Here is a 23,469-nt window from a genome sequence, read left to right as displayed (position 1 = left end):
TACCAATCATGGAAAGCAGAGAGCTTTGTGGAAGTGTCCTGCCCTGCTACTCTAAACCCGTAACAGACCAGAGTTAAGCTAAAGATTTAGGTAGGGAACTGCGAGACATTGTCCAGCCCCTGTCCCAGAAACTGAGGCAAAGGGAAACAAAGGACCTGGTGCTTATGGGCTTCCCTGTGATCACTGGTGAGTGTGGCCACGTGCCGACACGGCCTGACCGCCTCGCGCTGCCTGGCCGCCCTCTCCGACTGAGCGCTCAGTTTTCTCTGCAGGTGGGACACCTGATCATTGCTGAGCTGCAGCTGAGCAGTGCAGAGAGAGGGAGGGAAAAGGAAAGAAAGTGTCAAGGCCCGCCACCAAAGCTGCTGCCCTCGCTGTTCGTGTCGGTGCTGTCGACTCGTTTGCTGCCAAAGCTCCAAACCCTCCGCAGTAATTTGCGTGGCGGTCGTGTTTTGACACAACTCTCCACGATGGCGGCCGTTTTTGTCAGCCCGTCGTAATGGGTAAGAGACACAGACTACATCTGGAAGAAAGGCTAAATGCACACAAGGGCAAATGCACAGAAACAGTTTGATACAGGTACTTCTTAAAGACAACATAACCTTGCAAAGAAAAATTAGGTTGAGTCATCTTTTAGGATTTGTGATATGATTGCCAATCCCCTCCCAGTTATTGACAAGTATGGTGGCCTGTCTCAGAGGCAAACAAAAGCATGAATGCTATTAATTTTACTTGGGATCGCTGCTGCCTCCCAATAAAGAATAGAAAATGCCAAGTTTCTATACAATCGCCGACCGATTTTTCGGACTTTGCAGGGACCAAAAAAAAAAGACAAAAAACGTCAGAATAATAGAACAGTTAGAAACATCGGCAGATTAGAATACTTGCTTTTATTACATCTAAGTGGGCTTAAAGAAAGCTGTAAATAGTGCCTTGCTTCAGGTTGCTCCTGCGCACCTTGTGTCAGGTTATGCCTCCTTTGCATTCGGCCACTTTCTATTAGCTTGAGAATCGCCGCCTTCTTTTCTAGAGTTATGGTCGACTACTTTCCATGCTTTTTAGCGACACTTCGCGGTGGCGGAAAAATAAACGGGGCCACGATGTCCAAGCCAGCGTAGTCCAAAAACACGATTCACCGAAACGAGACGAGAGGCGCAAGGTGCAAGTCCACGACTGCAGAATGAACAAAGCAAAATGGTAACAACGATAATGACGATGCACAGCTTGAGAAAAAAAAAAAACGTATAGCGTCTACTAGCGGTAGGACTTGGTAGTACTCGAGTAGCTCTGCCAAACCAAGCCAATCCATGAGCAGCCGCCAACATAAAATCTAAAATGGCGGCTTCTCGGTGGTGTTTTCCGCCGGTCACTCGTGACGATTTTATCTGAAAAATCAAACTTTCAAACTTCAAGCTGTTCGAAACATCGGTCGTGAATATGCACTATTTCTATCGTTTGGATCGCGGTTCCTCCTTTATGTCCAAAATATCAAACAAGCCCAAATTATCGGCATTCGAAAAATCGGTCGGCGACTGTACTCACCCCCTGCATTTATAAACAGCTGAAGGTTGCAACTCTGGTACAACACAGCGACCAGCACAACGCTTCTACCAGAACAATCGAAGCATGACACTGCTACCTGCTCGTATACAAATTTAAAGGGGATCAGGGAACCATTCTTTTATTTTGACTAACTACTAACGCGCAGAGTAAACACACCACACTCATAAAAGCGCTAAACAGGAATCCCTGGTCCGTTACACACGGTTCCTCATCACCAGCTTCTGTTACGCACTCCTTTCAAGTTGAAGACTTCACTGAAAGACAGAGGGTCGTGGTGCGTCCCACCTTCTGTTCGGCGTCCTCGCGGGCCTCCTTCTCGATGAGCAGGTCGTGCCTGAGCTGCCGGAGCTGCTTCACAACGGGGCCTCCATTCTCAACGGCGGGGGACAGCCCTAGGCGGCAGTCTTCCACGTGTGCTTTCAGTGCAGACATTTGGAGCAGCTGGCGCTGACTGTGCTCCTGGAGCGTCTGACGCTCCTGCTCCAGTTCCTAGCACAGGAGAAAGGAGGGCACACACTGCACTTCCGATCAAACAAGCTTCTTGGGAAAACTGAAATGCTCACATATCTGCAGACGAGAATGACCATGACAAGTCAAACTAACGGGCACTTTCACTTCTTAAAGGACAAAACAAACTTCTATTTTTTCTTTTAGTTAAATAAATCAAGTGCAAGTTCTCAAAACTTTCACCGAGGTTTGAACGATTTCTAGATGACTGACAGAAATCGGGAGACACTTAAATACTCAACAGCGGGCCTTACAGGCCTGTGCCAAACATGTCCACGACAAAGAGACACCTTCATACCTGGAGTATTACTTACTACAATAAGGAGCCGAGCACACTTTGCATGCTTCCATGCATGGGCAAACCAACTGGGGTTGGGGAGAGGAAAAGGGTCGCTAGCCCCCCCCCCCCCCCCCCCCCTTTTCAAGGTGATGGGGCAAAACTTGTATTTGCTGGAATATCTCCTTTTTTTTTTCTTTTCAGTTTTTATTTGTGTTTGGGCGCGAGGGGGGGGAAGGTGGCCAGAGAGAACAGCATGGCGTCTGACAACGCCTTCGGTGGCACATTTTCTAAAATGTGAAGAGAGTGCTGACGCCTTCATCGTTCAGGTTTGAAGAAAATGAAAAAAAGTGCAAAAACCTCACTACAACACCACTTAAAAAAAAAGAAAAAACTGTAAAACACGGCTGTACGTTAAAAAAAGAGAGTGGCCACCCTAAAAAAACACAACTGACAAAAAAAAAAAAAAAAAAGCTCAGGAGCCAAGGGTATTTGAGCTTTTATCAATCTTTTCTTTCTTCGTTTACACTCCCGACTTTCCTTTTTTTTTAGCTGAGCTCCGTTTTACTTTGCGTTTGACGGCAGCGGACCCTACAAGTCGCTCCAGCTAATCCAGCGCGGTGAATGTATCTCGTGACTTGGTTCCCCGGGCATCACTGCTGCACTCCTCTCGAAGGCCAAGTGACACTCACATGGCATTGGATTAACTGGAAAGACTCGTAGTGTCCGCTGTGGCCCACCCTCCGTCGCATGGGCGCTGCCATCTTGGAATCACGTGATGTGGCCGCCATAAAGCGGCTTCAAATCGTCGCTCCTCTCTCCCCTCTGCGCCTTGGCAAAGGAGTTGTATTCGTTTTCTTATTCGCGTTTTACCTCGCCTTTTTGCCTTGCTTTGTGAAGTGTCGCCTGATACTTGTTTCTACTATCTAGCTGCATACCCTACGTGTGAGGAAAAGAATCCACATTAGCACTGGTGGACACTGAGTATGTAGACGACTTTAAAACACACGAGGGCTGACAGGCCAATTATTATTATGACGACGTGAATTTGTTAAGTGATAGTGGCACAATAAGAAGCGCAACATATATTTATGATCACACATTCATGACCTTAAAGATGAAGGCAAATAGAGTCAACGCAAGGAGTCACTTATGTCTGTTTCTTGAAAGCATCGTGCTCTGCCTTCCTAACAAATCCAAAACAGTTGCTTTTGATTATATGGGGGACTTATTTTTGTGGTATAAACATTTGCCTGACTAGTTTATTTATGAATTTGAAGATACTATACATTGTGCTCAGTCTCATGTCTGCAGTTATTCAATGTTCTTAAGATATACAATTCAATTAATTTATTTAGACACAAAGGGTTTGGCTCCCTGGTTGAAAAACGTGCCAAAGACAGCTTGTGAGTGACTGACCAAAGTGCCCAAGGCATGCAATTTGTGACGCCAAAAAGCCGTCTGCATGGAAATCACTCGAGTGCAGCATTGTCAATGCCCGATTTACTCTCGACGCTGATAGTTGAAAAAATTTCCTACTTGGCCTAGGGTGGACTATGGAAACATTGAAACATCGAAACATTGCTTCTTTTTTGGCATTTCATGCGTCATCATTACAAGGTGGTTTCCCGGTCGGCAATTTTCACAAAATGTTTGATGTCTTCGAAAACCGAACGGTGAGCACTAAACTTGCGAGTTGATCTGTTCTTTGAGATTCAGCACATTGTTAGTCAGGTCGTCGAACTGCTTTTTCACTGTGTCCCTGCATTAGTCTCTTCATTAGTTTATTTTTATAGAAACTAGGTATCAGGGGGTACGTTCAGTACAGCCGTAGAGATACGTAGTCCTCTCCCGGCATCCTTTTAGTCGTTTCGCCGCCGAACCTAGCCGAACCAAGCAGATGATAAGATAAAGGTGTTCGTAAAAATGCCCACAATTTAGGCTTATAGCTACGTCATAGTTCTCAAGGTGGCCCACTACCACTGTATCATTGGTTCTGTACCACAAGGGATACGTTTATATCACAAAACTAAGTGAAAACGGCATAACACATGATTTGCAGCTCTTCCCTTCAAACTGGGCAGTCCCATGGTGTTTTGAACCCTCGCTCGAAAACTACCGTAAAATACCGAGCATGCGTCACCCCCTCGTGTAAGCACTCCCTCCCATTTCATGAAAATTTAACATTTTTATGGCCGCCATCTTCAATGTTATTCCCGATTGGATAATTGGATAATCTCTAAATTTGGAGGGGGCGCTTGCTCAGGATTTTACGGTAGTTGGTATGCCACTGCCTACAAGGAAATGTGTAGCCTAAAACATCTCAAAAGTCAACATTCAAATGCAGGATCATAAGCCATCCATGTTGAACAGGCATCCCATACCTAGAATGAATCGGCATAAAGAATGCCGGGCCACACATTCTACTAAAAAGAATGCAATTCAGTTTGCTTCTCATTACACTCCATTTTATCTCGCGATGTACCAGAGCATACGCCAGAGGCGTCGGAACTATTCAGGAGATGGGAGAGCGATGGTGGTCGTGGTAGGGTGGCGACGGCGTTTTTGAGCTCCCTCCCCTGTATTGTCTCCATTAAATTTCTGAACTGTCTGGGGGGTGGTCGCCCCCCTTGTCCACCCCTGTTCTGACGCCACTGGCATACGCCACAAGCCACCGGAGCCAGTCCATAGCTCGGAGTGTGTCCCGTGACTTTCCGGTTGGGGGGAGCCAGATGCAAAGCATGAAGTCACGTGGCAGACGTGAGTGCCTGATTGGCCCGGATGGTTTGTAGCATCCGTTACGGTACATCAAAAGGTGAAATTGAGTGTAGAGACTTTGAAAATTTCAACAAATACTTGGACAAACACTCAGACTATATCTTAATGTTTTGACAAAGTTTTCCGCGCCTCACATTTTGCTGCACGTCCTAATCCCTCCAAAAAAACCAAAGAAAAAGAAAGCATGAGGTCGCTAAGAAAGAAAGTCGGGAAGTCAGGTACGCGGCACCGTACCTCCCTCTCCCTCGCTGCTGCCCTGAGCTGGTCGCGGAGGCTGTTCCGCTCGCGGAAGAGCTCCTCTGCCGCCCTTGACAGGGTGTCCACCTTTTCCTCCAAACCCCTCAGCTCCTGCCACTGGAGGGCGCTGGGGGACAGGTCCCGGATGTCGTCTGCCGACAGGGGCCTGGGGCCCTCCCCTTCCTCGCTGGTGCCCAACAGGGCCCCGTCCCGGCCGGGCCCCAGCAGGGGGCCAGGGGCCTCCAGGAATTTACGCTGGGAGACGTGCAGGTCCTGGTGCTGCGCGATCTTGCTCTGGACCTTGTCTTCCAGGGAGCGCACCTGCCAGCCACATGCCCACACTGTAGCTGGCAATGCGCTTCAGTGGCGGCGATGGTCCGCCTTTTCATCTCGATCTGCTGGCCTTTTTCTCCGATCCGGAACTCGTTATTCGTGCCTGGAGACTACATACTCTGTTTCACCTTACGCACTGGACCGCAGTGCAAGCTACAAGCCGTCCCAACCAGTCCAGCGTTCCTTTGAGCGTATCACCAGACATGGAGCCCCAAGCATTGCTGCACCACTACAAAAGGTCACCGACACTCGAATGGCACTGGATTAGCTCAGACGGCCCTTAGTGTTCGCTGCAATTTATCGCAAGGGGAAACGAAGTGTATTTCAGTCCAAGGAAAATCTAATGAAACATATCAATCGGGCATCGAGATATAAAATCCACAAGAAAGTGCAAGGTGTTTGAGGTTTTCATCACAACTTACCACATACACTGTCAAAGCATGTCACAAAAGGATGACACCATTTGAGGAGCTGTGCGTATTAGTGGTAGAAGCTCAAAAATGTAGCTTTCAAAGCTCTCCCTTAATACATCATGTGTTCCAGATCGACGCTTCTACTCAACTTTCCCGGAATGGATACCTAAAATATAATAATGGCCCATAAAAACTGATCTGCACCGTAACTATAGGAAGCAACACAAGTCGACTTACACCACTGCCGCACGTTACAAACGCTCGTGACCGCTTACGACGGGATGATTGCCACGGCAACCAAGGCCCATGCAATGTGTCGCAGTGATACGCAAGGAGTATTCGGTCAGCTGCACTTGCATGCAAATCTCTAAAGTAGGCTTAAGTTTTCACTCCACCACAGTGGCACCACAACGTGGGAGACCTGGGTGCACTCACCTGTGTCCTGAACTCCAGCAGCAGGGACTGGAACTGGGCCATCTTCTCGAGCTCCAGAGAGCGGGACTCGAGCTGCTCTTCGAGCTGCTGCACGTGGCGGTGTAGGTCGGGGTGGGCCAGGCTGCCTCCCTTCATCCGTTCCAGCTCGGACTGGGTAGCAGCCTGCGCTCTTTCCGCTTCGGCTAGTGCCTCCTGCAGGCTGGACACCTTCTGCACGTCGAAGCAAGAACCAAGCTCTCGTTAGATGGGTGTGCTTGCACTATATTTCATACTTAGTGTACAATGCTGCGAAAGCTCCTGGTGCAAGCGTCTGCCTTCATCTAGCGTCTGAGTCGCACGAGAGAATGTGAGAAGATGAATCACTTTGACAGCATTGACCGCATTGTACATTACGCAAGAAACAGTATATATGTAACCTCAGAGAAAGGCAAATGTGTAAAAAAGAAACACAGTAGAGCAAGATACTCTCAGTAGTAACAGCTGCTGCATAGTAAAGATATTGATAGAGTGAAGCAAAGAATTGTACGGGTGCTCAGTCGTGTAATTATTAGTGGTGTGCGAATATTCAAAATTTCGAATAGTACTGCTACCACTTTGAGGTAAACTGTGATATTCAATTTTCTAAGTGTTAATTGCAGCATGTTAACCCGATGGGTGCGCTTCTTGCCGAGCATGGGAGCACTGCAGAGAAGCAACACCTGCAAAAGCGAGCCCTGCAGGTGTTGCTCCTCCGCAGTGCACCACTGCTTGGTAAGAAGCGCACCTAACAGGTAACCAGCAGTGATCGACGCTTGGAAATGTATAAATATCACAACTGCCTGCTTCGGAGTAAAGCACACTTCCAAAGCAAGATGGTGCATGCATGCATGCGCCTAATCTACTAAAATAAAAAAAAAAAATAAAAAAATTGTGAATGTCGAGATTTACATTGCAGTAAAATTTTCAAAATTAAACTGGCTCTTATGTCATATGAGTATGTGTTAGGCAGAGATGCCCGACAACCAGCGTTCATTATTCAAGATTGCTTTTTCTTTTTTTGGTCATATTCGAGATTCTAGAAAGAATGTTTGCATATAGCAAAATTTGTAAATCAATTCCATTAGGTATAGCTAGGCATCTATATACTTAAGTTTATAGTTATGTCAAATTCGTCACTTACTGCCATCCCAAGGTATTGTACTTTCTGAGGTCACAGTCAACAAAAAAAAAAAGAGGCCGCATCTCCTTGTGGTGAGTGATGTTGATTGGGGCGAAGCTCTGGTGGTGCTGATGATACTGATTTTATTGTTCATAGGTAGTGCTGATTGTGCTGATTTTGTTCTATTGCTCATAGGTAGTGCTGAGTTCCAGGTTGCGTTTCGACTTCATTATTACTGCTTTATCGTCGGTGAAATGCAGAGCCAGTGGTTCTTCTAGCGGAACAGCTTGGATCCACTAGAAGCCGTGGGAATGCATCTCCACCGCTTAAGTCAACAGTCCATGTCAGAAAGAGAATGTGTGGTATGGATCATGGTTATATACACAGTTGAGCATTTGACCGCAGTGCCCTCTCGTCTATAAACGTTGAGCCAATGCATGCAAAGTTTAACGCGATTACATACGCATTTGACCGCAGCACGCTCTCCTGTATAGACGTTGAGTGGCTACATGCAACGTTGGAGTGTAGCATAGTGGTTAAGACAACTGCCTCGTAAGCAAGCAATCCTGAGTTTGAACCCCCGTGCGGGCGTACGTTTTTTTTTTTCTAAAAGTGGGTCGATCCCGGAGGCAGTGCAATCGATGTGAGCACGGACGCCAGACGGACAAGGCTAGACCCTAAGGAGCTTCACCCCTAATAACATCAAGTGATCGCACACCCCTACAAATGCCCCAACGCAGACTCCGCGATCCGCAAACATTCATCCTACCCGAATGTTGAGGCCACGGACATTACAGTTGGAGGACGTCCGTGACAAGGTAAAACGAAGGAGGGAAAGACACTTCTCTTTGTTTATGCATTTCCTCCCTGATATTCATGCAAAAGGAAAACAATGGAAATAACAAAATAAAACCTTGTTTTGCTTACAGAAAAAAAAAAAGCATAGTCGGAAAGATAACACAGGCAGTATTCAGCTTGTGTTAGAAAGAACAAGCATTCAGCGATCGCGAGGTCAGCGGATGCCCCGTATCCTGAAATGGAATCTCAGAATGTAAGGTCAAAGTCCGTCTCCACCGAAATAAGGTCCACTGCAAACCCGCCCCTTCTCCCAGAACGTCGCTACCATGGTTGATAAGGTTGTGTGATGATTAAGACAAAGCCAACAGGTAAATGAAGATTTGCTGGAACGCTGCACACAGACGTTTGTAGAGCGTCCCATTTCAAGCTCCGTGTTTGTGGTGCCGTCTACGCCACACAGCAACGCCACCTCAATCTGCGTTGATAGCACGCCGCGCACGGACGTACGCATCTACGCAGCAAACAAGTTGCAGAAGAGCCTGCTCCTTGCGACTGACAAGGCGCGTGACTTGGGTTGACGCCAAAGAATTTTCCAATGCCATTGCTGGCTTTCCCGTTTCACCAGCATTACTTTACGTCGTTTCTTTCCTCCGCTCGCTCGCTCGCTTGTAGTGCCTGGTTGGATTTTCTACTTTTCTGTTCACTCACCTTTTCCTTTTTAACTACTAACAAAGATAATGTATCAGTGTTAGAAACATGCTTTCACAAAGCAAACAATCGCGCTGAAAGCCCATTGGTGGTGTTCATCGTGCGTATGCAAACTACAAACTTTGCGATAGTAAGACATTCTTTCATGAGCATTTCTTGCATAAAGCAATAAAACTAATTTGAGTTTTGAGTTTAATGTATCTCTTGTGCAGCTGCACTAAATACGGAAAAAAAAAAGGCCGTTTTTTAGTTTTTTCAAAATTTTTTGCGCTTACCCATCGAGACATAGCCCACCCAACTTTTTTTATGAATTTCAGGAGGCAGGGGGGTGGGCGATGACTCAGGATATCACGGTAGATTAAAATAAGCTTATAAATGGACAAGTGCAAGCTTGGGAACAACCAACAGTAGTGAAAGGCTTGGGGAAACTCTTCTATGTTTGATTCAAAAATACTGTCGAGACCGGTTATAACGAAGTTGGCTATAACGAAATAGCGGCTACAGCCAAGCGATCAGGATTTCCCATTCCATTTTGCACTTCGTTATAACCGAAGTCGGTTATAACGAAATAGCAGATATAGCAAAGTGCTTTCCGATTCCCTATGACTTTGTTATAACTGGTCTCTACAGTATTCAACCAAAACCACTATCTGCGTCGAATTCGCTTTGAACTCAAAATCTACTATTTGCACATGACTAGTAATTAGCGACATGGTCACCCAGGAGCAGAGAAAAAATGGGACAAACACAAAGCAAACACAAACACCAAGCCTTGTGTTCGTTCGTCCATTTTTCCTCTGCTCCTGGTTTATCATGTCAGTATCAAACCAGCTTGCCTGCACACTTGCTTCTGCTTTAGTAATTAGTATTGGCCCGATGCCCATTAAAGACCCCAGATGAGCTGTCGTAGTGCGCTGGCTAAATTTCTCATCCATAGGGAAAGCCAGAGTGGCCACTTTTCAAAGGCAGAGGGACTTCTCACTGTCCAGACATTCAATGCCTAATTTGCTTTTTGCCTAGATAACTTTTTACTGTATAAACATTCGATGTTTAATTTGCTTTTTGCTTAGCTATTTTTCCTGAAAATACTGACCTTACAAGCAGGGGCGGATGCAGGAATTTCCTGAGGGGGGGGGGGGGGGTGTTGGCCAGCGTACCATGTTTAGGAACCCCCCCTCCTCTCCCTCGTTTCACGCCCTAAAGTTTACACATGCAGAAATCAAGAGGGGGGTCAGGACATCCGGACCCCCCCCTCTAAATCCGCCCCTGCTTACAAGGTTCAGCTACCCTTCACGGCTCTAGTATGCTCTGAATCCAATGACCTGCCTCCTTCTGGGTACAAAAAAAGATTTTTCCACTAGAATTCCTTTTTTTCTTTGTTTCGCCTCAAAAGAGGCCTTTACATACAGCCAACGTAAGATTGACAACATTAACTGTACCATCATCTAACTGATTTGCAACACCAAAGGCATGTTTCATCATTCTATGTTGCCTATGCTGCACATAGACTGGCTCATCTGATGTCATGATGTTTCACAGTCATGGGGGAGACAATGCAAGACCCTATGGATCTCCAATTAAAGGCAGACAGGTCTTGCACTCGGTGTAGTCCGAAAGCACTAAATAAATTTGTCTCAGCAGACGAAGAGCCTTGCCTGAGTCAATTCGTGCCCTGCACGCGACCTGGTAGCCAGTTCCGACTCAAGGTCTCGGATGATGTCTCGGAGGTCATGGATCTTGTCGTCCCTTGAGCGCACTTCATCCTCCAGCTGATCCCGCTTGCGCTGCACCAAGGCGTGGTCTTCCAGCCGCATCTTCAGTTGCTGCTCTAGGCACTCAATCTGGGAGAAGACACACAAACATACATGTGATAAAGCTGTATGCTTTGTTTGCGGTTCCCGAGGTCATCTAAAGGAAGTTCAAAGTTTAGCCAAGTCTTCCAGAAACTCACAAGCAAGACACTACTACCCAGTAATTTGCCATATTGATCCGTTCAGAAAGTGAGTTCCTTATAAACAACCCCTCGTGTGTGTAACTCATGCAGAACGTGTCCACATACAGGTTTTACAAATCAATGCTATCCATTGAAGCAACCCAGTAACAACTGTATTTTCTCGTGAAAAACCCAGATCGAAATTTATGAAATATCAAAGGCAAGTTAGGGGTGTGGGTTATACGCGAATTTGGGCGAACAGTGCGGTTTCACGGCAATGTGCGCAAAGTCGTAGAGATAGATTCCCCAGAGTCCCTCTTCTCCGGTCTCTCCTAGGGACCATTCTTGTCCCCATCTTCTCCTCCTTTTTGTGGGTAGCCATCTTTGCTTTGACGACGCTATCTGCAACATTTAAGGTGCCAGCAATCAGTGTATCCAGAATAAAGGTATGGTTTCTAGCGAGATCTGGACATTACTTTGAGTGGCGAGTGTGAATAATATGCGGGGAATTTTTTTGTAAGCAGTGATGGAGTGCAGGCGAGCTGGTAATTAATCGACATCTTGTAGTTTGGAGATTTTGTTGTGTTTGTCCGTTTTTTTATCGTTCCTCTGCTCAGGGTCCACAAGATGTCGAAATTTTTTGTTTTTTCTGAGAGTAGCAAGTTGGGAGTGCGGGTTATACGCAGGGACGGGTAATACGCGCGAAAATACGGTAAAATAGAAGAAAATATGTTTAGGCCTAAGACTAGTGTCCTGTGCTGGAATATTGATAATGCTGTTCACATGCCTGGGATGCCCAAGCAGATCCCACTTCAATAATAAAAATTTTTCTGGGTTTCTCATTTGTTAGCTTTCTTTTGTAAATCACAGTGACTGGCTTTTTGAAATGATATGTGAGAAAGGAGACTCCTGCCTCTGTTCAAGCAAACATGGCAAACACTATAGTTCTCCCTGCATGATGGTCAGCATCTTGGCTCTTCGTCAACAAAGTGCTTTCATCTTTGGCCTTAAAATTTAAAAGTCAGCACAAGCATGTCTCTCCACTCCAACACGTGCTGAAGGTGGACAGCCAAGAAGCTCACAATAAGTGTCCAAGTTGGGAAGGTCTCATGCACTGTTCTCCAAAAAAACTCCTTTCAAAGAGGTTATATGTATATGACTTGGCTATTACCTGCCAAGTAAAGGTACCAAGAGCATTTGTATTGACTCCAATGTACAAATTGAAAATATCCATAAAACACAAGAAGGAACAGTTCGCCTGTTGAGAGTACTTGCCTCCTTTGAGAGCCTCTGCTCGCAGTTCTGAATCTTCTCCTTGTCCCTGAGGGCCTCCTGCAGCTGGCAGATCTCCTGGGCAGACTCCTCTCGCTCCTGCTCACGCTCATGAGTCTGCTCCTGTTTGGGCACACGCATGCACACGGGTTAAGTACTCAGAACTGTGGGAGACAATATGACAAACAATTCTTACACACTAAGTGCGGCTCTATACAAGTAAAAGAGAGAAAATTGCGTCATCATAAAGGGTGGGTCAAGCCTCTTACATCCATGCGTGTAAGAAGGCACGCACTAAAGCAGCCGACTGTCCCACTTCAATCCTGTTTAATTATGCGGTAAGAAAAACAAATCCACCTATTTCAGTTTTTTTTCTAACATAGAATGCTTCAAAGGACTGGGACCCTCAAGGAAAGCAAGACAGAAAGCCATGGACCATGTTACAAAACATACTTCAAAGGGATGTCTGTACAAAAGAATAGTAAATTCATAAGAAAGAATGAAATTCTAAACGCGTCCCGACGGGAATCAAGCCCACGAACCCAAGATCGTAAGCTTGACATTCTGCTGCCGCACCAAGAGGGAAACTGTTGAAAAAATAAAAACCAATCCATGCAAAAACAGGAAGCGTGTACGTTGTAACTCGTGTAAACTATACTTTAGCCATCGCAAGGGAGGGATTGCGAGGAACGGGAAGAAACAAGAAATCCAGGACGTGCCCACCATTGCATAAAAAAAAGACTGAGTTTGGAAAAAAAATAACACGCTATAAGCCTGCCCCACCCCCCCTCCCCCAACATCCTGAAAGAAAGTAACCACAATATCTATCGAAAACCTTAAAGAATGGCATGAAAACACATTCTGCATATACCGGCTTCATTAGTAGGATCAAAATAGATACATTCTTTATTTGCACTTTTGTTTTAGCGTAGCTGATGTTGGTCGGGCCGAGCGCCTGGGCTGCAATGGAAAAAGAAAGAGGTGTCTTCACGGCACCGCCTTGCCACGGAGCAAGTGTGTCGAAGGTTCGCTCCCATTTCTGACAAGCGTCACGAGATGGCGCAGCATGACAGGAGCTCGAGGAACCGTCCTCCTTCGTCGATGCATTTTTGAGTCTGTGGGGTGTGCCTGCACGAGGGGCCCCTACCCAATCGTGCCCCTCCCGGTAGACGAGCGAAGCCCGAGTGGAATTTTGATGCCCTTTCCGGTTCCTCACCTCAATGAACTTCTTGTGCGAGAGCAGCTGCTTGTCCATGGCGTCAATCTGCGCCTGGAGGTCGGCCAGCTCCTGCCTGCGCATCTCGAGCACCTCCTCCCGCTGCAGGCAGGCCTCCTCCAGGGCTGCCTCCAGCTCCCCGACGCGGCACAGCAGCCCCTGCTTCTCTTGGTCCTGGCTGCGCTGCAACTGCCGCTTCTCTTCACTCAGCCGTGTGTGCTCCTCTAAGAGTCCTGAAAACACACGTGACCAAACGCCCGTTCAATCACACGACGTCTTTTCGGGTCCTTACGCACGATAGGGGGAACGAGACACGCTTTTGTTAGTCACCAATAAGACACCGCAACACGTCAACCTCGTTAGGCATAAAAAAGAGCTAAAATGTGATAACTACAGCTCAAGAAATACCGCAAAATACTGACCGTGAGCCCGTATTGCAATGAGCGCCCGAAGGACGTGATATGTGCCAACCCCTGCAAACTTCCGAGCTAATCGAGGCACTTTTATGCGTCCGCTGATTTCCCGATAAGCCGGTGTGATGTTGTGAAGCTTGATGCGAAAGCGCCGGTGCAAGGCAGGCTTCACGAAAGCAGCACAGTTTTTTTAAAAGGTAAGGGTTTCGCCAGACCGCTATTGACCCGTAATTGTGACATCACTGCTCCAAACAAACCGTTGCTAGGGGCGTTGCAATGAACGAGTATATAAGACTGGATTTTGTTTCGAAAGAACCATCGTTCAAACATCGAACGTGGAGTTTAAATGTCTAAGATTGAAGCCTAGATTTCACACAAACCACGACAGAAGTTTGCAGAATATCGGCTGTTTCTAAAATATTTACGACGGCAACTTTCGGTCCTCGAGATGTCTTGAGATGCCTGCTGCAGACGAATGCATACAGAATGACTGAGGTATGCCATATACAAGTTTGAATCGTTTGCATAATGATACGATTTTCATGTATATATTGGGAACATGGTAGGTCTAAGAAAACTCAACGGGTTTATAAAAACTAATTGTATTTGCGTGAGATACGGATACTGTCTGACGAAAATCATCACATGAATGGAGATCTTCTAAGAATTCAGCGAGAGAAGCACCTGTTTAGTACATGATATCAAAGCGGTGTCAGGCCCTCATTTTTACTTTCCAGTTGACATGCATTGTAATGAAGAAGAAATTATTTTGATTGAATATATTGGTTGGCGACTCCAAACTTTGTTTTTCAGGCTCGCACTATGGTTGTGCGTTTCATTCCTGCTTGTAACCATCACACTGAGAAAGAATCCTGCTAATTCTTCCGTTTTCAGTAAGATTCCAAAGCGAGAACTGGGTAAAAACATCAGGTAAGTTATACATTTGTTACGGAGAGTTTGTTTGATCACATGAATATGCACTGAAGCAACTTCGATGCCATCAGAACTTGTTGAAACGTCTGCTGGCCTGCACTTTGACGTTGATAAAATTCGTGATTGTCATATACGCCATTCGGCTTCAGTGTTTTCGTCCTTTTCAAATATTGCGCAAGCTTCCACGGGCAGCCGTTCGCGTGCTCGCGCAGCTCGAGCATTTATCAAAGCTGTGCAAGGGGACTCTTCGCTTTCAAAGTGCCACCCAAAGTCGACCCCAACAATAGAAGTGTCGTCACTCATCACCAATTAACAAGTCGCAAACTCCCTCAGAAAGAACCACTGAACCTGCGAAGCCATGGAGTTGCCTGCTAGCAAAGAAAAACCAGTTGGGAAATTTTATTATCGGCTTTTATCATTGCATTATGGCACTGAGACAATAGAAAAAGTCTTCATGACTACAGTAGGCTCGCAATAATTCACTAGGATATTTCATACTTCTGGTTAATTCACACAAATTTGCAAATGATGGTTGTCCCGCTATGTTTTTAATGTATTCACAAGCCGCTTAATTCGACCGGCGTTTTTGTGTAATTCAAACTTTTTGTTTCTCGGCCCCGTTGAGTGCGCTTCTTTTCGAGCACCGGTGAACTGCAGAGAAGCAACACCTGTAGAGCTTGCTTCCGCGGGTGTTACTTCTCCGCAGCGCAGCGGTGCTCGGTGAGAAGCTCACTCATCTGGGGACAAGCAGGGCACCATGAGCTACGAAAACGGGCATCACACGGGAATTTCTATAGCAACTTGCGAGGACACTGTGACATAGCGGTATAGCATAGGTCCACGTCACAGGGTCCGCACAACTTGCTATGAAAACTGCCGCAAGGTACCCATTTTCATTGTCCATATGTCCCCTGCTTAATAGTTCACATTAGACAACTTCTTGGCCTGATGAACAAAATTTTGTTTTCAGTTGTCATGCGCTGTCTAAACAGTCCACGATAAACAACATATTTGAGGGATAAATAAACCTGTCATACATTTCACAAAGATTTCATAAATGGCATACCTGCTTATAATTAGTAGGCCTATGTAGAGGAAATCATCAAATATCTGCTTTGTATGTATAGCCATTTATATGGCAAATCATAATTTCTTCCTGCATCATACTTAGATGAATTTCAGATAATTCAAACAAAATTCGTGGCTTCCTGAAGCTTTAATTATTGAGAGTCTACTGCAGATATTGAGAAGACAAAATGCTTACAAAATATTACACACTTTCTTATCAGACAACTTCTAATTAACCTCTAGTCGAGCCACTGGGTATTTGTCCATGGCAACGGCATTAGCGACGGTTTGTTTGGAGAACAGCGCCATGTTGTGATGTCATCACTTACTGGGTCAATACTTCTACTATACTGTTGTGTGGGGTCTAACAAGGACCCAGCAAACCCCTACACTACCGTGTGCCTTTTCTGCTCTTCTGCCCTTGCACCTAACAAGCACCCACCTCTATTTTCTTTTTAATGATTACCTCCAACTTTTGGGTGGGCACTTGTTTGGTATTTCACATTAAGAGAAGATTCAGCAAGAAAAGATTCACTAAAAAAAACAAGGGGTGTAGCAAAAATGTAGGCCTGCTTAAAATGTAGGCCTGCTTCTAAGCACCTTCCTTTTTAAAAACCATCACAAAAAAAAAGGGAGGGGTTTTTAGAGTTATTTAAATAGGGTTAGTGCTCAGGAATTATAACTTCGATTCTGAGCTGAGAGATACCAAAATGACAGCAATAACACATTATCTGATAGAGCTGCCCATAACTCAAGAAGGGTTCTGCAGTACAGTCAAACCCGTTTATAACGAACAGCAGGAAACGCTACGATCAGTTCGATATAGCAGTTCGATATAGCAAAAATCATTTACAACGAACTACCACGATGCGTTCGTTGTAAGGCGAGAGCTTCTCTTTCTTTTTCATCTCTTCGCTTCCGTTTTGTAACAACGCGCTGGAATTTTTTTTTTTTTTTTTTTTCTTCATTGCATGCAGACAGATTTTTTTTTCGCTTATCTCCCCTACTGAATCGCTTCTCTTTGTGGGCAATCGCTTTGGGATGAAAAGCTTTTTATTTTTTCTGTGCGTGCGTGCGCAGCGTTTTTTCTAGCTTTCTCTCCTTCTGAATCGCTTCTCTTCGCTCAATTTTGTTTACAGTTTGAGCTTTTGGAATTTTCTTTCTCTCTTTACCTTTTTTTGGGGGGTAAGGGACAGGCTAGAAGACGATTGTTTGCACGTTTTTGGAAGCCTTCCCGGGGGAAAATGTTTGATATAGCCAATGTGTTGTTTGTTATAAAAAGTCCTTTTTAGGTGGATTTTTATTTAAATTTTGCGTGAGTTCGATATCGACGATAATTTGCTGCACGCGGGTTCGTTCTACACGGGTTTCACTGTACCTTCTGATTAATCACATTTTTAAGCGTTTGCAGCTATTAGTTTTGGCATCCTGTGCAGCAACCACCATGCCTTACTGCGAGAGAGCAAGACAGTGGCTGCAAACTTTACAAAGTTAGCGTTATATAAATGCTCACAATGACATGCCCAGGTTAATTCGTCAATCCTGTCATCGAATATTGTCTCTCCTCGGTTCTAATGCACGGTTCATATATGCAAGTCCTGTGCATTTACTTTCCCAAAGGGCATGTGAACATCCAACCACTGCAATCTATAAAAGAGGTCAAGAAATGATGAGCAGCAATTAGGTCTCCACACCCATGCTGCAGGACTGATCATGACATTGCAATGTACAAAGTTCAGCGCAGGTTGTAAATTTGCGACAAGCTTCTGTGGTCACCTTGAAAACCCGAAACCGAGGATAAAAAGGGGGACACACACACAGGCCTCCTGTTTTCAAGACACTTAAAGTTTACCAGCTTGCCCCTGTCTTCTCTGTTATTTCTATTAAACTTTTGGGCTACATTTTTTCATAAGTTCTACCCAAGGGTTTCAATGATTTGCTCTCAGCCCGAATTGCAGGATTGCAGAAGTCCGTGATTTTTTTTTCAAATACCGTATTTGCTCGCATAATGAACACACTTTTTTTCCCGACTGCGGCAAGTACTGTGGCACGTCTCCACCGATGGAGGTGCACCCACAACTGGTTGGGGGCGCGCGACAGTGACCCTGCTTTATAAATCGTGAACCTGGGCGCTTTTGGAGTTCCTTTTGCCGAAGGAAAAGCGCCCTACGAAGATCACTCAGCACGGAGAGCGACGTGACCGTTCTTAGGCCTAACCACTTTCACGATTTCACTGTCCGAAAGCGGACCACAGACGTTGGCTTGTTTGTTGACAGCAATGCATCCGATAGGCAAAGAATGTCCGGGGCTGGGCAATTCCTCAACCCAAGCTGTGTTAAGTGTAAGCGCCGCTCGGTTTCACGGTTGATCACTTCTGCAACAAAGCACTTGCAGCCATTACGAGAGTGGCTTGCCTTGGCTTAACTTGGCCTGACCGCTTGGCGGCAAAAGAAAATTGGCTTGGTGGGGTGGACTCAATTCGAGACTCACGGAGCCGAAAATTGGAGGTGCGTTCATTACCAAAGAGAAAAAAAAGTAAAAATATTGGCACCTGTTGTGGGGGATGCGTTCATTATGCGAGTAAATACAGTAGTGTGTGTTAGGATCGAGGAAACAGAATGTGTTCAGTAACATTCAAATTCTGATAATCTAGTCATATGCATTCTAGTTCAGATGCTTCCAGCAAGTGAAAGCCATGCAACAATGCCAAATATACACCAGCCCGAAAAGCGCATAGGCACTACAATTACCTAGCAAGGCAAGTGCCCACAGGACATTGTTCTAAAAGATGAGCACAGCACGAGCTAAACTTTGCACAGCCAGGCTGTTTGTGCAGTTTATGTTGCATAACTTGCACGGCAGACGACATCCTCAGAAAACAGACTTCGTACCTAAACCAAAGCAAGTTCCCAAAGAAGCAGAACTGACCGAAATGTTATTTCGGTCAGTCACCACACACACAGGGTTAGTGAAAACAAAGCAATCCCGCAGCATGGCAAACAGCTGTTAGGTGCACGCAAACGCAGGAGACGCACAAGGCACCCAACGCCGTGCAGCGGCAGTCTGCTCTTAGTCGCACCAACCTTCAGGCGCGTCGGACGGTGCTTGCTCGGAAGAAGGGCGGGGAGCTTAGGGCCCAGAGAAGGAGAGAAGAGAAGGGATTAAGTAGGGAGATACGAGACATCCAAATGGTTTCCAACAAAATGCTAATCCCAGTACATCTATTGTATATAAAGAGATGCCTAGAACCCACATCATAAAATAGACTGCTCGCGCGAGATCTGAAACAATGACAAGGTACTATCACTGAAAGACGAGTAAAGAAAGATAATCCGTAAATGTCTCTGTTATTTCTCAAGTGCTTCTTTAGTCTGAAGCAAATCAAAACATGCTCCAAAGGGTACTGAAAGCAGTAATGAAGTCAATAACAGAACCAAACTTTCATGTCTGTTCCACGTCAAGATAAACATGGCCCTTCTTGAAAAATAAAAGAAGCGACATTTGTGCATTTCCTCATTCGGAACAAAGAGCAGTGAGGCCAAGACATCTGTGCAAGTATAATATTACACTGCTAAATGTATGAAGCAAAAACGTTCAGAGGAATTTAGCGCCAATGACACCCGAAAGGAGCGTACAGACTTCCAACTGTCGCACTCGGAGAAAAACATTCTTGTCCGGGATGCCAGCGATCCCTGTGACCAAGCCAAATGACAACCAGAATTTAAATATTGGATGTCCCCTCGGCATCTCCTAGCAATTATACGGCCTCTTTGCATACCTCTTTTTGCAGGCACAGTAAGGAAACCGTCACAGTATCACATAACGTGACATGACAATGTCACATGATGGTGTCACCCAACGTCATGTGACATGACATCACAATGCAATGAGACATCACAGAAAACCTGTAAATGCTACGCATTATGATGTATTTTGGCGATGAAGTTTTTCTCCGAGGAGGGGATTACTAATTGGACTGGTTAAAGCGACTGCATCGCGATTATGAATACTTAAAATAGAAAAAACTTTCAGCCTTTCCACTCCGGTAAAGAAGGAAGACCAGCGAAGCTGTACTAAGGTGGGACGACCTCAAGGACGACCTCTTGGACAACGTCTAGAACGACCTCAAGGACGACTTCTTGCATGACCTCGAGGACGACGCCTAGGATGACCTCGAGGACAACCTCAAGAATGACCTCGAGGACAACATCTAGGACGACCTCAAGGATGACTTCTAGGACGACCTAGAGGACAACTGGTCGGACGACCTCAAGGACGACACCTAGAGAAATTCAGCCTTTACACTCTGGTGAAAATTGGAGTGGAAAGGCTGGAAAGGTTGACGCCATCTATGAGCGACGGCTGGTTGCCGCCGTCGGGCAAGCCGGTTCCCTGGTTGCCGCCGTCACTCATAGATGGTGGTAGCTGTCCAGAGTTTTGTGTCAACATTTATTTGGTGACGGATACGAAACTGGGGAAACTAGCCCTTAACAGCTCTGCTGTAAAAAATAAAAACCAGGAGGATGTTCACAGACAACTACACTTGAAAGAGTGAGGTTGGCGTAAATGTCCTTTTGTTTCTATTCTTTTTATTTTAAAGGGGATTAAACGTCACAGAGTTTTGAGGTCCTGCGCGCTGCGTTGAAGATGTTCGCTAATCCCCCAATCCCACAGGGAGTGGCGAATAAATTGTGACCCGCCTGCAAAATGCCCGTCGTCCCGTCAGAGTGACTGCTCCCTCTCCTTGTGGGGGAAGGATTTCAGCCAGCAGAATTGAGCCATTGGGCTGTGGAGTGCTTTTTACAGCGAACTGCTCATGGCTAGGGTTTTGTGTATGTTTCTTGTGCGTGACCAAAAACTCTACACTCGCACCGCCGCACGCACACGCCTTCCACGTATAAAAGATTTGAAGTAAATAACCAAAATAAAGCATTGACAAATGCGCTTGCAAGATGCCTTGTTTTAGGCTTTTGCTTAAGAACAGTTACTGCTGCAGACACCGGCACGTACGGCGTGCGGAGCACCATTCCCTGCATTCTCCTTTTTCACTTCTCCTTGTGTTGGAGTGCTGAGGTTTCATGTGCCACACAAATTGCACAAACTCCACCACTCACCACTGGTGGTGCATGGATTTGACTCTGGCTAAGAATGTGTCCAAGGTTGTATCTGAGCCGATCAGTGTAAACATAGCAACCACAAGGCCATAGTCACCATCACAACCAAATAATCCAACGATCAATACAAATATTGACCTACTAATGAAGAAAAATAGTAATGACCACTGTTCAAGACAAAAATAAATGTGTGCGCTTATCCTTTTGTCATGATGACCACCGATCAAGACAATAAACGTGTTCGTACATTTGTTCAAAATTCTGTGTCACGTCTGTGTCGTGTGCTAAACAGCTTCGCTGGTCATTTACCTTAACAGAGTGGAATGCCTCATGATTTCTGTTTCCTCTTTCTCTGCTTTTTGCTTGACGAGCCCCCGAAGGTCGCCAACACATTCACGAAAAGAAAGACGCCGCCGACTCAGCTATGCGTGAATGCTCACTCGGATTTTCTGCATCAGCTTCTCCTTACGGCATTTCCTTCTTGCAGACCTACGACATACTAGGTTTTATCTGGAGATAAAGGTATGTGGTGCGAATACATCATCAGAGAGCCTTTGGGACAACGTCGCAGTGTCACGTGACATCACTGAGGCTATGCCTGAGCACACGAAATGTCTAAGAGCTGGCCCTAAAAAGAAAGAGCGAGGGACCGGCGAGCCAGCACAGAGCAGAGAAGGCAGGCTGCACTCACTGAGCTGTGGCTCCTGCAGGCCTTCCTGGAGGAGGCTGCGCTGCTCCCTGAGCAGCAGCCGCTCCTCGGCCAGGTCGTCCTGGGCGTCCTCCAGCCGCTGGACCTTGGCCTTGGCAAACCTCAGCTCCCGCTCCAGCTGGGTCCTGCTCTCTTCCAGCGCAAACACCGTCTCCTCCAGCTTCTGCTTCTCAAGCTCAAGGCTGCGCACCGTCCCTGCACAGAGGGCATGCCAAAGCTCTGTCGGTCACCTCAGCATCTCGTCTGCCTCTCACGGAGAGAGCCAAGATGTCGTTCACAGAATGTTTATCTGTGAACGCGAGAGAAGGATAGGGTTTGTCTGCTACAAGGTGTCATTCACAGATAGAAATGAAATGAAAAAACACCGTACGTCTCCTGCTAACAAACAAACAAAGAAAAGATTCTCTGCTTTGAACCAAGTGCCATGAAAGAGTGAATAGAATGTGGTCTGAAATTGTGATAATCTGCCGTTTCACGATTTCACGTTAGAAGCGATCGTCAACTGGTGCTTTCTCTTGCAAATCCCTAGTTGTTCTGCTGCTGCTCAAAAGCTGACGGTGACTTGTGCATGAAGGAGCACCAAGGACAAGCACATCAGAGGCTGTGAGTACTCTCTGGCCATTCGTGTGAAAGTGAGAAGTTTTCGGCAAAATACTGCCCAATCGTGAACGGGTAAAAAGTTTTTCATTGGTTGATAACATCTATCCAGCAGGAAGCTGTACTGCCATGTCCGATCAGCAGCCAAGAAAGCTCTTGCTGTCCTTTGGGACCAAAATCGAATGCAAAATACGCCGATTGTCACAGTCTATGGTGGCAGTATGACTGCAGTAGCCTGTATGTTCAAACACAAAGAGGAGAAGAGGGGCCAACCCTGTGCATTGATGAGGTCCATGCAAAGCTGGTTGTGCAGCTGGCTCTCCTGCCGAAGCTCCTGGCAGAGGTCTCTGTTGCGTTGCACCAGGCTGCGGAAGTCCTCCCCCCGGTGCTCCGCCACCTCCCCCAGCAACTTCAGCACGCGGTCTACGGCCGTGCGCAGGCGGCGGCTCGCCCCTGCATACCACCACGCACGGCGATGCACAACCGTCTCTTCACGAAAGCCACACATGCTCGCGGGAACCACGAGTCTTGAGAAAAGCAGCAGGTAACTTCATCATTTCTGCTCGTTCTCACATCATTATGCCAACTCCAGACACGTCTGCAAGGTCTAAATAAATTTGTGACTACAGATGTCCAGGTGTGTCAATTGACAAGGGCATGGCCAGCTACCATTTATTTTGCAAAAGTTCCTAGTGTGTGTAGAGTTAACTGCCAACACAGAAAAAAATACTTTAGTCACACCTGCCAAAATCATTGTACACAGAATGTTTTTAGACGGAAAATATAATGACTATGGGGCACATCTGGTGCAACTGTGGGACACGTTGGATGCAACTATGAGTCATGTGGTCACATGACCATGTGAAGTTAAGGCATGTAACACCATCTGATACCGTAACGTCACGAATGTACATTCTGCCCATGATGTTACATTGAATTGATGCACAAGTATGCACCTATTTTTGTAAGACACAATTCTCTAATGCTTTATCTTTAACAGAAACTCTGCATTAAAAGGAAGGCTCAA

General features: G+C 46.0%; 1 protein-coding gene across 1 annotated transcript in view; it reads right to left on the bottom strand.

The window, feature by feature from the left end:
• The window catches only part of LOC8041936 (pericentrin), a 221,380-nt gene that overhangs the window by 32,485 nt on the left and 165,426 nt on the right, over window positions 1-23,469 (bottom strand). Inside the window, exons 19-27 of the mRNA XM_042293960.1 lie at window positions 22,716-22,895; window positions 21,828-22,040; window positions 13,609-13,841; window positions 12,396-12,515; window positions 10,843-11,028; window positions 6,544-6,753; window positions 5,360-5,683; window positions 1,849-2,052; window positions 156-302 (exon numbers count right to left, since the gene is read on the bottom strand). Of these exons, the coding sequence (XP_042149894.1) occupies window positions 156-302; window positions 1,849-2,052; window positions 5,360-5,683; window positions 6,544-6,753; window positions 10,843-11,028; window positions 12,396-12,515; window positions 13,609-13,841; window positions 21,828-22,040; window positions 22,716-22,895 (1,817 nt within the window). The remainder of the gene's footprint in view (window positions 1-155; window positions 303-1,848; window positions 2,053-5,359; window positions 5,684-6,543; window positions 6,754-10,842; window positions 11,029-12,395; window positions 12,516-13,608; window positions 13,842-21,827; window positions 22,041-22,715; window positions 22,896-23,469) is intronic.

Source organism: Ixodes scapularis, unplaced genomic scaffold (genome assembly GCF_016920785.2).
Source record: "Ixodes scapularis isolate PalLabHiFi unplaced genomic scaffold, ASM1692078v2 PGA_scaffold5__190_contigs__length_132052651, whole genome shotgun sequence".
Classification (NCBI taxonomy): domain Eukaryota; kingdom Metazoa; phylum Arthropoda; class Arachnida; order Ixodida; family Ixodidae; genus Ixodes; species Ixodes scapularis.
Note: the sequence above shows the minus strand (reverse complement) of the source record. Positions and strands in the feature narration are given on the sequence as shown.